The sequence below is a fragment of the Cimex lectularius genome, unplaced genomic scaffold (assembly GCF_000648675.2).
Source record: "Cimex lectularius strain Harlan isolate CLEC.00 unplaced genomic scaffold, Clec_2.1 scaffold185, whole genome shotgun sequence".
Classification (NCBI taxonomy): domain Eukaryota; kingdom Metazoa; phylum Arthropoda; class Insecta; order Hemiptera; family Cimicidae; genus Cimex; species Cimex lectularius.
Window position 1 is genome coordinate 666,308 of NW_019392756.1, and position 15,934 is coordinate 682,241.

Here is a 15,934-nt window from a genome sequence, read left to right on the forward strand (position 1 = left end):
CGCTACGATTATAGGACCGAGGGCAATGAAGTATCAGGAGAAATCCTAATACATATTTTTGAGATGTTGTGTGAAAAAAATTGTGTGTACTAAGTTGTCCGAGATGCTCGCTTGGTTTGACTGTCATCATTGACAAATCTCGTCTGAAAATCATATCAAAGGCAATGGGAGGAATATGATGACCAGGGGTGAACAAAAAAATTGTGTGTACTAAGTTGTCCGAGATGCTCGCTGAGTTTGACTGTCAACGGTGAAAAAATCCCATCTGAAAAACCATATCAAGCAATCAAGTATCAGGAGAAATCCTAATATATATTTTTAAGATGCTGATGTACGTCAACGTTGCATGTAAAATTAGTTCACTCATCCTCGTTGGTTTTGTCTGTCAGGCTCGTTTCGACTTTCAGCTATTTTCAGTCAGTCACTATGTCCCTTATTGACGCTATGTTGTTTTGTGCTAATCTTGTTTTCTTCTGACTCTGTCCTTCATTATTTTGTTGAGGTCCAAGAGGTTATGGGCTTACAAGTTCATTAGTGTCCGATAATCCAGGCTCACCAATTACCTCTAGTACTGTTAAAAAAAACCCTGAAGGAAAAACTTAAGAAAGAACTTCACAAGTGCAAAAACTCAGTTGACGTGAGGACTGAGAGGTGATGTACCTGTGATGCTGATTTGCTCTGCAGTTGGTCTCACACACCCACACTAATGAATACAACAAAAAACACGTTGATTAACTATCATTGTACCATCAGTAGGATCACAGAATATGACAAAATGTTGAAAAATTAACGGATAAAACTGTAGCGAATAGGAGCAGTATGACGCTGAACCTCTGAGACTTGGCTTCTGCATCACGTCTGACAGTCAAAATCCGAGTATTGGCCCTGTTAGAATATCAGAACTGTACATTTTCAGTAAACTTCTGCAAAGAAAAACGAAAATGTTTTCTATGCATAGAAGGTGTTTCAGATTAGGCGATAGACGTTGCTGTAATACCAGCTTTACCCAATTTGAAAGATAAATCTTATAAATATGATAATGCTGGTTTATTAACTTTTTTGATATTCAATGTGTAATGCTCTTGATGTATTAAAGATTTATTTAATCTTAAGAAATCTATGCTAGGCTTATAATGAGTCATACACCTCGCGTGAGAGAATTTCTCTCAAGATGTTGCGTAGCAATCAGTTTAAATTAGTTTCTTAAATGATTATTTATCGAGTCTAATTCCCTCGAGAGCTAAATGACCACCGTAATAAAATTCCAAAGGCCGGGAAAGCGCAATTAGCCCGGCTTGTCCGACCCAGCCCCGCGATATCTCCTCAATTTTATAAGTCGATTTTCCCCCGGGACATGTTCACTGGAAATTCTCCGAGCGGTAATAAAGAGTCGTTTCATTTGACACCCAGTGTAAAATATCTTTAGAGGGCGGCACGTTCTTAATTTGTGCCCCTCCACAGGACACGTCTCTCCCTGGGGCTACTTTAATATGGGATTAGCCGCAGAGCAGCCGTAGCCCAGTGGATTCCACACCCCGCCCGTTTATTGGCCATTCCCCGGAAAATCTTAAATCACAACTAGCAACTTCAAACTTCCTTCCTAATGTGTACTCGATACGGAAATAACCCTTTTCAATAAGTAAACCCAAAAAAGTCACGCAGACCTTTCAGTAGGTCCATATCTTTGGATCTCCTGGTAATCTTAACGTAATGTATAATCCATTATATTTAGTAGTCCATTGGCCAAATTACTTCTCTCAATTACCTAATATTTTTATGTAAGGTTTTACTTATCAGTCTTTAACCTGTCTCATATTACAAATCCACGCTAATACATACATTCACTTTTACAAAACAACATGCAAAGAAAATTCCTGTATAATGATCGTCCTCTCTGGTTTTGTCGGTCAAAAACGCTTCAGGATTTCCCCACATTCAGTCTCGCATTATACATTCACGCTAATAAATGCATTCACTTTTTATGGACACAGAACACCAGTAGAGAAACGTTTTTGCGGTATGATCGCCGATTATTCCTGCTAGCATGTAATTTTTGCTTGTCATGAACGCTCCGGTATTTTCCTATATTCAGTCTCACTCTAATGAATACATTCACCCCAACAAGACACCACGAACTCCAGTAGAGAAACGTTTTCGTAGTATGAGCGCCTCCGATCATCCTTGTCGGTTTATAATTTTTGTTTGTCATGACCACTCCCGTATTTAGACATAGTCAGCCTTTAACATGACTCTCAATTTAGTCACTCTAATAAATTCATTCTCCCCGACAAGGCAACACAAAATTATGGTAGAAATAGGTCAGGCAGTAGGACTATCTCCGATTGTTCTGTCGTTGCGACATCACCAATCTTGAACATGACTCACAATTTATAGTTACTCGATACATTCACCTCCAGAGGGCAACATGAAACTAGGTAGAAATAGGTCCTGAAGTATGAATGCCTTCGATTGGTCCGACATCTCCAATGAACATGACAGTATGTAGTCACTCTAATAAATACATTCACTTTCACAAATCTAAATGAAACCAGGTAGAAATAGGTCCTGTAGTATGACTGTCTCGCCCTTACCGACATCTCCAACCTTTAACATGACAGTATGTAGTCACTCTAATAAATACATTCACCTTCTCAAGTCTAAATGAAACCAGGTAGAAATAGGTCCTGTAGTATGGCTGTCTCCAACTTACCGACATCTCCAACCTTTAACATGACGACTTTAACTTGACAGTATGTAGTCACTCTAATAAATACATTCACCTTCACAAGCCTAAATGAAGCCAGGTAGAAATAGATCCTGCAGTATGACTGTGTCCAACTTACTGACATATTCAACCTTTAACATGACTCACAATATATAGTCACTCTAATAAATACATTCACCTTCACAAGCCTAAATAAAACCAGGTAGAAATAGGTCCTGCAGTATGACTACCTTCGATTGGTCCGACTTATCGACATCTTCAGCCTTTAACATGACTGGCAGTATATCGTCACTCTAATAAATACATTCACCTTCACAAGGCAAAATGAAGTCGGGTAGAAATAGGTCCTGCAGTATGACTGCCTTCGATTGATCCGACTTATCGACATCTTTATCCTTTAACATGATTCACAGCATATAGTCACTCTAATAAAAACTTCCTTCCTAATGTGTACTCTATACGAAAATAACCCTTTTCAATAAGTAAACCCAAAAAGGTCACGCAGACCTTTCAGTCCATATCTTTGGATCTCCTGGTAATCTTGACGTAATGTATAATCCATTATATTTAGTGGTCTATTGGCCAAATTACTTCTTTCAATTACCTAATATTTTTATGTAAGGTTTTGGTTGAAATGAAAAAGTTAGTGCCACGCGCGGGGTTCGATCCCACGACCGTTGCTCTACCACTTGAGCTATCGTGACTCCATTCGGACACTCCCCATCTCAACCTACAACCTACCGCTCGTGGCACTAACTTTTTCATTTCAACTAACCTTACATAAAAAGGTAATGTAATAATTTTCAACATTCCTCAAGAACTAAAGAGATGAATAAATTAACCAGATCTTAACAAACGTGCCAATGATTGTACAAAACTGCGTTTCAGTCTTGATCATTCCAGGATATCTAGGTCCTCCTAGTCTGCCTTGTATGGTATGCACGCTAATCCGCTCATATTTCTTCCAATCCGATCATAGATCACCCGCCATAATTTCCTCCATGCTCCTTCCACTACCACCTCTACAGACCAGAAAGAAGGAGGGGACAATAGCCTACAGACCAAAACAGATCAGGATGATAGGAAATGAAACGTGAAATGACAGGAAGAATAAACAAACAAAAACCTCAGGCAAATCATATCTAGTCTGAGAGGTACCTAGGTTCTGAGAGGTTCATAACATCTTAGCATGCCAGTTGGTTGAACGCATGTAATTTATCTATCGTTACTAAACCTTCTGTTTCACTTTTAGCCATTCGTGTTAATCTGATTTCATTGACTCTGAAATAGGCGGAATTGAGCTTCCAGACATGGTCTTATTGCCAGACGACTACCACGGAAGAACGGCAGGAAGTAAGAAAGTTCCACCATTTGACACGATACAAAAGAAAAAGTGGTAAGGAAGAACTTCCAAATACACAAACTCAGGTAAGCTACAGTGAGGTTTGAGAGGTTATGTACCTGTAGGCTTACTGTATCCGAACATCTAGTTGTATCAAAAATTCTTGCAGGAAAAAACGTAACAAAGAACTCTGATACAAAACAAAGGTCAATACATAAAATTTTAATACGGTGAAGCTTTTGAAGCGATGGACGGTGCTCGATCGTCCTTGATCACCTATCGTCGGTTTTGCTTTCTCAATGGGGTAACCCGTCTGAAAAACAACTCCTTTAGCAATAAGGATGACCATGTGAAAACAACCGAGAGGGAAAAATTATATTTTCTTAAGGTCAACGAAGCCATATACCTAGGTTGGCCATAATTATCAGATCATCCTGGTCCGCCTATTCTCCCAAGTTTTGGCCTCGTAATATTGGCCGCCATGGTCAACCTACAGGGACATCATGGACGTTGAAGATATGTCTTTCCATACTTTTTCCTTAGCTTGACTACTTCCTGACTTGTTGAGCATTTACCATGATTGTTCTACCTACCTTATTATAGTAGGGGTCATTAGTTTAATTAAGATGGTCGTAGTCTGAAAGAGCGTGTTCGGGAAAAGTAGATCCTCTATTAGATATATGATTGAGAACCCATGCATAATTATAAGAAAGATAATACACTAAAGATTATATAGTGGATAGGCAGGGAAAACCAGCCAGAATAGGACAGACCAGGATGACCTTACATGGTCAACCTACAGGTACATCATGTACGTTGACGATATGTCGTTCCATATGTTTTCCTTAGCTTGACTACTTCCTGACTTGTTGAGCTTTTACCATGTAAGAACTTTCGTTCTCTTAATCAGACTAGGCCATTGGTTTGAGGTGGTCGAAGTCTGATGTGACATAGTCGAAAAACGTAGATCCTTTATGGCATATATTGCACAGCCCTTGCATAAATCTACTAATGATGATAGCTGGAACGTGTCTGACAGGGAAAACCAGCCAGAATAGGACAGACCAGGATGACCTGACATGGTCAACCTACAGGAACATCATGGACGTTGACGATATGTCTTTTCATACATTTTCCTTAGCTTGACTACTTCCTGATTTGTTGAGCTTTTACCATGTAAGAAGTTTCGTTCTCTTAATCAGACTAGGTCATTGGTTTGAGGTGGTCGAAGTCTGATGCGACATAGTCGAAAAACGTAGATCCTTTATTGCGTATATTGACAGCCCTTGCAAAACATCTACTAATGATGATAGTTGCAACGTGTCTGACAGGGAAAACCAGCCAGAATAGGACAGACCAGGATGACCTGACATGGTCAACCTATACGTACATCACCATGTGGACGATAATAAATTATCTTACAATTGCCCTTTAGCTTGAGGAGCTCTAGGTTCTAGGTCTTCATATTCGAATGTGGTATGGTGCAAACCAAACACTGAGGATGAAGAGAAGCCGAAACTCGCTTGATTCACCAAAACAGTGACCACTAGTTAATCAAAATTAACGGAAACGACCAGGTTTTCTTCCTTTGCCTCTAATTAGCCTTTTTTGGTTTTTGTTTGACAAGATCCCGAACTCCATATTTTTTTCTCTCTCTGGAAGTTTATCGTTCCTTGATGGACTACTCGAGGGCGAAATTCCATCCGAATGTTGTAAATCCCCTCGGATCGGATTATAGCCGGAAGATGGAATGTTGGGTGTATTCTCACGTCCATAAAGAGCCGAGAGCAATTATGTTTTGCATAATTGCACCCTCCCGGGCCGACTTTCGGCCCCTTCTCCCCCGGGCGTCGCTCCAAACGATTCCCAATCCAATCCCGGGTACATTATCAAATTCCTTGAAGATTAGCCGCATTCCCGTTCTAGGAGAAATAATACTGATTATGAGGTTCAATGCAAATCGAGAATTACTTTTATTGCCACATTCCATCAAAAAACGGGCTCCTGCCTACCGCTGAAACACAACCAGGTAGTACAACCGCTCGGTACAATCCATTAAGGCAAATTTTAATAATCATGAGCTACAAAGTCATAAAAACACAATAAAACAAAATGTTCAATAAGTTTTTTAAAAATACTATATTCCACTAATTCAGAATTCACGTGATGCAATTGCATAATTAGCATAAATTCGAATAATACTTAAAAAAAAAAACTATTTCTCTAATTTTTTGGTTTTTGAAATATATCCTATGCTTTTTTCTTCTCCTTGAAAATGTATTAACGTATTAAAAAAATGTAAAATTAAATTAATTTCCAGAAATAAACTTCTTTGAAACACAGATTGCCAAAACATTGCAATAAAACAATATTCTACCTTCTGGAATGGCCTAAAACGAATGAAAAAAAAAACATTCTACTTTCTAGAATGGTCTAAAAAGAATGAAAAAAACAATAGAATATTCCACCTTCTAAAATGGCTTAAAAAGAACGAAAAAAACAATAAAATATCCTACCTTCTAGAATGAGCTAAAAAGAATGAAAAAAAATATTCTACCTTCTAGAATGGTCTAAAAAGAATGAAAAAAACAATAGAATATTCCACCTTCTAAAATGGCTTAAAAAGAATGAAAAAAAAACGATAAAATATTCTACCTTCTAGAATGGTCTAAAAAGAATGAAAAAAACAATAAAATATTTTACCTTCTAGAATGGCCTAAAAAGAATGAAAAAACAATAAAGTATTCAACCTTCTAGGATGGCCTAAAAATAATTTAAAAAAACCAATAATATATTCTATTTTCTAGAATGGCCTAAAAAGAATGAAAAAAACCAATAAATATTCTACCTTCTGGAATGGCCAAAAAAGAATGAAAAAACAATAAATTCTTCTGTTTTCTAGAATTGCCTACAAAGAATGAAAAACAATAAAATATTCAACCTTCTAGGATGGCCTAAAAAGAATTTTAAAAAAAACAATAAAAAATTCTATTTTCTAGAATGGCATAAAAAGAATGAAAAAAAAATATTCCACCTTCTAAAATGGCTTGAAAAGAATGAAAAAAAAACAAAATATTCTACCTTCTAGAATGGTCTAAAAAGAATGAAAAAAAAACAATAAAATATTTTCCCTTCTAGAATGGCCTAAAAAGCATGAAAAAACAATAAAATATTCAACCTTCTAGGATGGCCTAAAAATAATTTTAAAAAACCAATAATATATTCTATTTTCTAGAATGGCCTAAAAAAAATGAAAAAAACCAATAAATTGTTCTGATTTCTAGAATTGCCTAAAAAGAATGAAAAAACAATGAATTATCTATCTTCTAGAATGGCCTAAAAAGAATTAAAAAAAACAATAAAAAATTATATTTTCTAGAATGGCCTAAAAAGAATGAAAAAACAATAAATTGTTCCAGAATTGCCTAAAAAGAATGAAAAAATAATAAAATATTCTACCTTCTAGAATGGCTTAAATAAAAAAATAAATAAATCAAAAGAATAATAAATAAAAAAATCTACCTTCTGGAATGGCCTAAAAAGAATAAAAAAATAAAAAATTATATTTTCAAGAAAAAGAATGAAAAACACCAATATAATATTCTACCTTTTAGAATGTCTTAAAAAGAATGAAAATATATTTCGTTAAAGACAAACAAACCCAACAGCCAGAAAACAAAAAACAAAAAAGTCGCGGTCTGGTGTGACGTAGGTTTTAGAAAAACATATTCTTTTTCGTACCAACGTTTCGATCTTTATTGGGATCGTCTTCAGGGCTCACAGTGTTTTTTTTCTGCGTAATTGTGCGATTCTTGTCTGTCGTGTTGAGAGTGCCCACAAAAAGTAAGTATAAGTTGCATTTAGTAAAAATCGAACTTGAAAGCCTCAGGCATCCTATTATTTTTATAATCGTTTTCCTACCTGTCCCAGTCACACAATTTTTGATTCTTCTATCAAAACGTTTTACAACATAATTAATTAATGTTTTAAATTTGTTTTTCACCTTGGAAAATATCTTTAAATGAATTGAACACCTGCGAGAACCATATGAGTAACTGTTCATTTCTGTTGACTATTCGTCCTCCTAACAAGATTTCTCATAGCAAACCACATGATTTTCCTTGTATATCAAATAAACATTCTACGAAAAAATAAATAAAAGTTAAAGAAAAGAAAAGATTGTTATGTTCGTTATGCTCGCCACAAGGAAAAATAAATTTAATTTTTGGATAATTTTGACGGAGCAAAATCTTAATTTGAACTTTATAGCTTCTGATGTTAGCTAATATTTTTTTATTTGTTGTCTTTCCTGTGTATCTGACATATCATTTTCGATTCCTGTTCTAAACAAAAGTGTTACAATATAACTTTAAATTAACACTTGTTTCAACTTAAAAAATATCGAATTTGAACTTGAATAGATAATCAACGTGGTTGGGCTTCGTTTTTCATTCTTTTTACCAATGTCTTTCTGGCGAGACTAGGACAAAACCACCAAGATTGCACAATTTTACAATATCTTGGAATAGCTTACCTCATAAACGGATAATTGCTATAAAAAAATTTTCTTTCTCACTCTTATATTCCCAGTAGTGTATTTATGTTAATATCCTTGAAAATTTCAACACACCTTCCTTACAATTCACTTACCTATTTATAAGTTCTTATAGTTTTTTCCTAGGTCAGTAGGATGTTTGGAGTCGAAAGGGAAGGCAATAAGCAAAGTCCGATCACGTTCCGCCATTCTTTTACTTAATAAAAAGTCATGTATTTTTTTTTTGTATCACAAGTAAAATTGTATTTTCAACTACTTCAATGCATTAGAAAAAGAACCAATAAAATTTCCCTTCGTCAAAAAACATATATATTTTTTGGAAAAATAATTACCACATTCTTCTCCCGAAAAATGACGGGTTTTACAATTTTATATTTATATAAGTTTTCTTTTTTTTTGTTTTTTCTCTTTGTATTTCAAATGGCTCTGTTTACAAAAAAACTTTACATTTTATATTTGACAATTTAAATAAAAAACTCGTTATACTCAGCTTATAATAGGTTTTTCTTTATTATAAATTGAGTCTGTACAGGTTTTTTTTTCTTGGTTGAAATGTTTATTGTGTAATTCACACCAGCCTCAAAATATACACTTTACTTCTTTTAATAACTAAACAAATACAAACTAAAAAACAATTTTCAATATGTACAATAATATTGTACAATATAAATTCACAACTTAACAAATTACAATGGGAAAATAATTGTTCAGTGTTATAATAAAAATTATATGCTGTTATATTATAAATAAGATATTAATAATAAAAAAAAGGGTGGATTAAAAAAAATATTAATGTCAGTTCTTTTTGTCTCGTTAGTATTTTATATAACCAATATAATAATAGAATAAATTATATTTTCTTATACTAAATAAGAGGGTTTTTACAAAAGGGAAAACAAAAAAGACTGGCGTGTATTTTTTTTTAAATCTATTTTTACTCTTTTGTAAATTTTTTTGTCCATAATAAAATTCTCATATTTTTTATATTTGCATTTTACAAATGAAAATTAACACTTAAACTCAACAAATTCTCATAAGATCTAATAGGAACATTGTTCAGAGTGTTGAAACTCACTATAAAAAACTCCACTCTTTTATTCTCAGAAATAATAATACATTAATAAAAATGATAAACTTTTTCCTCCATTTTTTTATATAATAAAAAATGCAAGAAAACAGAAAGAAAAGTTCTTTTTCTCTTTTTCTCTGTTTTCATATTTTTTTTAGAAAAAATCCTAGAAAAAGGAAATAATCTTTTAAATATATATATATATAGTTTAAATATTTTTTTCACTTAATTATTAGTTAATAATATCCACATACGTACACTGAAACTACATATATATATATAGTTGCGCGAGGTTTAAGTATTTTTTTCTTTTTTTCTTTCTTAATTTGTACGATTTTTTAAAATCATTTCTAGAAACATTTGTCCCAAAACGTGTCGGGGTTTTTTTTCTTAAATTTTACTGAAGGAAAAAAATCCGTTCACTATCCTTACAACAACTATTATTGCCCAAGGAGACATATTCTTTTTTTAATTTAATATTCTTTTATTATACATTTACACTAAAAAATCTTCTTTTTTTGAGTTTTATTTATTTCTTAGGAACCAAATTTTTTTATATATAATATATATTTATATTGTAATAATTGATTAATAATTATCTATTTTTTTACTTTTTCGTGGAAAAAGTTTCTCTTTTTTTTCTTTTAATTTAATAATAAGTGAGAAATTAACAAGCATTTTCTTTCATTATTTTTGTTTCATTAAATACCTCGGAAATGGAACAATATACCGGAAAAAAAGCACCAGAAAATAATCCAAGGAACAATTGTTATTTCTTTTTAATATCAAAAAGAAAAGAAAAATTGAAACAAGGGCTGTTTAAAGCCTCCTTTCATCAAAAATTCAACACCAACAACACACAATAACTAATTATTTTTTTGTATTTTTCACTTAACTCTTATAATATTCTTTTTTTTAAATAGAAAAAGCATTTCTTGGAACAGGAACCATAAATAGCTATAGTAGGAACCTTTAGCGCTGGGATTCTGGGTATGTGGGAGAGATTGTAGTTTTTTTTCGAATCGAAACCCTTCTGATATGTTTTGTGAATGCTTGTATCAGTATTATTTTTTATTTATTTATTTTTTTTTAACCGAATCGATAAAACGATCTATTATAATTCCGGGGAAGGGATGATCCCAGCAGTCAAGCCCTTCCGGTCTTGCTGGAAGAGTCAGCAAAAATTGCGAGGTTTTCATTTTCAATATTAGTTTATATAACAAGGTCTAGAAAGGGGATATATATATAATTTAATTAAAATTTTGTCAAACCGTTTATGAAGTTTGGGATATGTACACGCTATTGGCCAGCACTGGGCACGGCGAATTTGTCGAAGATGTTGGCGTTTGGGTCCGAAGGCTTGAGCGACTGCGCTGCGAGGGCGGTGATCTGATTGACGACGTTTTCCATCTCGACGGACAGCCTCGGCGACAGAGGCGGCTCGGAATGGGACATCTCCGTGTGACGTTTGAAGTCGTGGGCGTTGTCGAGGACGGCGTCGCACTGCTTGCACGCCGCCCGGGCCCGGACGAGTGTCACCTGCCCGGGGGCGAGGCCGCACCCGTGACTAGAAATGCTGCTTTCCTTCGCGAACGTCAGCCTGCACTTTATGCAGAGGTACGCCGCCGCCGTGCACACCTCCACCGCCCCCGGGGGCACGCTGTTGAGCCGGACCGAACCCCCGCCTCCTTCTTTCGCCGCCTCCAGCACAGCCGACAGCGAGCCGGGGTCCAGTTGCAGTCTACTCAACGGTGTCCCCACCTCGTTACCTACAACACAAAAAATCAAACATACAATCAATTAAAAACCACATAAAAGTACTAAAATAAAATCATCAACAAACACTTGCGTAATTTACACAAGTCAGATGCTAATTATTAAGCAAATTCAATTAAAAACTAGGTGATGCAACTATACCGCAAAGGCTTCTTAATCCAAACTAATTGGTTTAGCTAATTAGATAATCGATAATTATCTAAGGCTTCTTTAAAAACCCGGCTCATCCGTCAGGAAAGTAGTGCTTCCTTACTAAAACGCACCAACCTTATATGCAATATCATAAAATTTCATTAAACAGCGACAAAGATCTAAAGGCGGCTCCAGACATACGGAATTCGCCGAAGAACTATGTCCGGTGCTGTCGGTTTTCTCGTCCGCATCAAAGTGCACGAATTTGTGAATTAACCGCACACAAACCATCCACACATTCGGGAATCAACTGTAACTGTACCAACCTTCAACCAACTGTCAACTGTACTTTGTTGAAGACGTGAGGAGCATTCAAGAATGAGATAGTTTAGAAAACCACCTTTGTCATTTTTTTTTGCCGACGTTTCGACTTTTGTTCGGGTCATCTTCAGTCCTGGGTAAACATATGTTGATTGGAAAAAATACAATTTAAGTGTGTGGAGTTTAGTGACGTTACTTGATTATTTGTAGGTCGTGAGATGCGGTCTGGTGTGACATAGGTTTTAGAAAAACATTTTTTATCGTGCCAACGTTTCGATCTTTATTGAGATCATCTTCAGCGCTTAAAGTGTTTGCTTCCGTGTAGATGTGTCATTCTTGTCTGTCGTGTTGAGCCCAATTCTATTTAATTACTTATTATTTTTATAAAATATTATAATTTATGAAAAAGTTAGTGTCATGAGCAGGATTCGAACCAACGTCCCGAAGGAAGCCGGAGATGGGTTCGATTCCTCGACTTTTTCATCTCAACCAATACCTTACTTAAAATGATTAATTAATTGAAATTCTATTTAATTACTTATCAAAGAATATGGGACTGCATGACTTTTTGCAAAAGTTTTCAGGTGTTCCATGGGTAAAAGTATTTATTAGCATAAATTGAAAATGTGAGACATATTAAAGGCAGATGATTGCGAAAAGTTCATATCAAACAAAACCATCGCTGGTCAGGACGATTGGAAACAGTTCTCCAACAACAGTATGTTTTCACGTTGTCTTGTGAGGTGAATGTATTTATTAGCGAGAATATATGTGAAACATGTCAAAGACTGAATATGTAATGCCGAAACGTTCATGACAAATAAAACAAATGAGAAAACAAGCATGAACAAGGGAGCGAGGAGAAAACAAGCATACTACCTGTTTTATACAAAACGTAATATTACATATGGAGTAAATGTATTTATTAGCGATAATTTAAAATGTGAAACATGTGAAAGGCAGAAGATGGCAAAAAATCGGAAATTTCGTGACAAACTAAACCGTAAGGTGAGCCAGGATCATTGTAGTCGTTCATACCACATCACATTTTCACGCTGCCTTGTAGGGAGAATGTATTTATTAGCGAGAATATATAATGTGAGACAGGTCAAAGACTAAATATGTAATGCCACAAATAAAACCGGTGAGATCAAGGTAACCTGGAGGGCCGGAGACAGGCAAACTACACGTTCTGTAAAATTGTTCACGCTATCCTATGGGGTAAAAGTATTTATTAGCGTAAAGTTAAAATGAGAGACAAAATGAAGGTAGAACATGGCATAATGTCAGTAAATTCATGTCAAAAAGACCATAAGACAAACTAGGACGATTGGAGACGATCGTATTACAGATTTTCACGTTGTCATGCGGAGGTAAATGTATATATAAGCGTGAAATATAATGTAGGACATGTTAAGGACTGAAAGTGTTTAAAAACCGGAATCATTCTTGGCAAACGGAGCTAATGAAATAACCCGTTGGATAAGATTCATGTTTGCGAATACATTGTCTATGATATGACATGATTTGGTGGATTTTTGACAAAATATTTGTTTGTTTTATGTTTTTATAGCCTTATTTTTTTATAAATCGCAAATGTATTTAAGAAAATAAAACAATAGTCTGTCAAATTTGATCAGAAAGTCTAAAATTCGATGAAATTCACGTCTTGTTTATTCTTGCGTCGACAGGTTTTGTAAAAGCTATTTGTTACTTTGAAAAAAGGCCGTCTATTAAGAGAAGTGTAAACATTATCTTGGATCTAAATAATTTCAGATGCAGGGCGCGTAAAGGTGTCGGCCGGCAATTACGCCTGGAAAGACGGTTTTGTTAACAGGAAGCAATTATGTTGTACGGAATGTAATTTAATTGACGACCAGGAGGAGCCGACCATTATTTTTGTTAGCTTAATGGTCGGCCCGTCGGACAGAAGGGAAAAGCCCAGATAGGATCGGCCACTAATTTAATTGTTCCGACAACTGTTACGCTCCTATGAGCTTTGTTTGGGGAAGTGCAGGCGAAAATCCGGTGAGAATCCGCCAGAAAAAGCCGACCGTACTCCCCACACAATTGTACCGGCGGTTAAGGAAATTTTACAAGGTTCTCTTGGTCCAATCCGGCAAATTCGGTATTGAAATCTATAGAAAACTTGTACAAAAAGATTTTCCCCAAAAAATTGTTTAAGAATTCACAGTTCAATCACCCTTGGAAGTTTACGTTATAGAACGAATTTCTATAAGTAATTAGGAATTGACATACTCGCTCACTATATAGAGCCAAAGCGTCCCACCACCTTTAATCACCCAAGATCAATTCAATCCATCTTCAATCACTATCTTGGTCCTAGCGTTTTCGTGTTGATTTTCTTCTTTTGTATTAGCATGAATTTTTGAGACTTACAACTCTATCATGATAGACAAAACAATAAAGCAACAACTAGCAACGTCAGACCGACCAAACCAGCGAGAACTGGCAGGACACGATGACCGGGGCATCCATATTTGCCATTTCGTGCTCCTTCTTTAGTGGGTTTTATTTATCAGTCTATATCTTCAGTCTTTAACCTGTCTCATATTATATATCCACGCTAATACATACATTCACTTTTACAAAACAACATGTAAAGAAAATTCCTGTATAATGATCGTCCTCTCTGGTTTTATCGGTCAAAAACGCTTCAGGATTTCCCCGCATTCAGTTTCGCATTATATCATATTATATATTCACGCTAATAAATGCATTCACTTTTTATTACAAGACACTGTGAACACCCGCAGAGAAACGTTTTTGCGGTATGATCACCGATTATTACTGCTAGCATGTAATTTTCCTTGTCATGATCGCTCCGATATTTTCCTATATTCACTCACGTAATATTCACTCTAATGAATATATTCACCCCCAACAAGACACCACGAACTCCAGTGGAGAAACGTTTTCGTAGTATGAGCGCCTCCGATCATTCTTGTCGGTTTATAATTTTTGTTTGTCATGACCATTCCGGTATTTCGACATAGTCAGCCTTTAACATGACTCACAATTTAGTCACTCTAATAAATTCATTCTCCCCGACAAGGCAAACACAAAACTATGGTTGAAATAGGTCAGGCAGTATGACTATCTCCGATTGTTCTGTCCTTTCGACACCTCCAATCTTGAACATGACTCACAATTTATAGTTACTCGACTAGATACATTCACCTCCAGACGGCAGCATGAAACTAGGTAGAAATAGGTCCTTCTGTATGACTGCCTTCGATTGGTCCAACTTATCGACATCTTCAGCCTTTAACATGACTGACGTGACATAGTCACTCTAATAAATACATTCACCTTCACAAGGCAAAATGAAGCCAGGTAGAAATAGGTCCTGCAGTATGACTGCCTTCGATTGGTCCAATTTATCGACATCTTCAGCCTTTAACATGACTGACGGTATATAGTCACGCTAATAAATACATTCACCTTCACAAGGCAAAAATGAAGCCAGGTAGAAATAGGTCCTGCAGTATGACTGTCTCCAACTTACTGACATCTTCAACCTTTAACCTGACTCACAGTATATAGTCACTCTAATAAATACATTCACCTTCACAAGCCTAAGTGAAACCAGGTAGAAATAGGTGCTGCAGTATGACTGTCTCTGATTGATCCGACTTATCGACATCTTCAGCCTTTAAAATGACTGACAGTATATAGTCACTCTAATAAATACATTCACCTTCACAAGTCTAAATGAAACCAGGTAGAAATAGGTTGTACAGTATGACTGTCTTCGATTGATCCTGTTTTTATCTTCAGCACTTAACCGGCCTAACATTATATCACGTTAATACATAAATTCACTTGGGCAAACCACCTCTCAAGACAAATCCTCATATGAAATATCTTTCATATGAAATAGCTTTCACTGAAGGTAACATATTCTGAAGAAGTAGTCTGATGGGGTAAGGTCAGGAAAATGCAATAGGTGTTTTTTGTTTGTTCTTTATATTTTAGCATCCCTGGGAATGT

The 15,934-nt window shown here is 35.4% G+C and overlaps 1 protein-coding gene across 3 annotated transcripts in view; it reads right to left on the minus strand.

The window, feature by feature from the left end:
- Nucleotides 1–10,600: 10,600 nt before the first annotated feature.
- Nucleotides 10,601–15,934, minus strand: part of LOC106663051 (zinc finger homeobox protein 4) — a 313,616-nt gene continuing 308,282 nt past the window's right edge. For all 3 annotated transcript variants that reach the window (XM_024227313.1, XM_024227314.1, XM_014387578.2), the window contains one exon: nucleotides 10,601–11,460. In XM_024227313.1, the coding sequence (XP_024083081.1) occupies nucleotides 10,991–11,460 (470 nt within the window). In that variant the 3' untranslated portion in view covers nucleotides 10,601–10,990. The remainder of the gene's footprint in view (nucleotides 11,461–15,934) is intronic.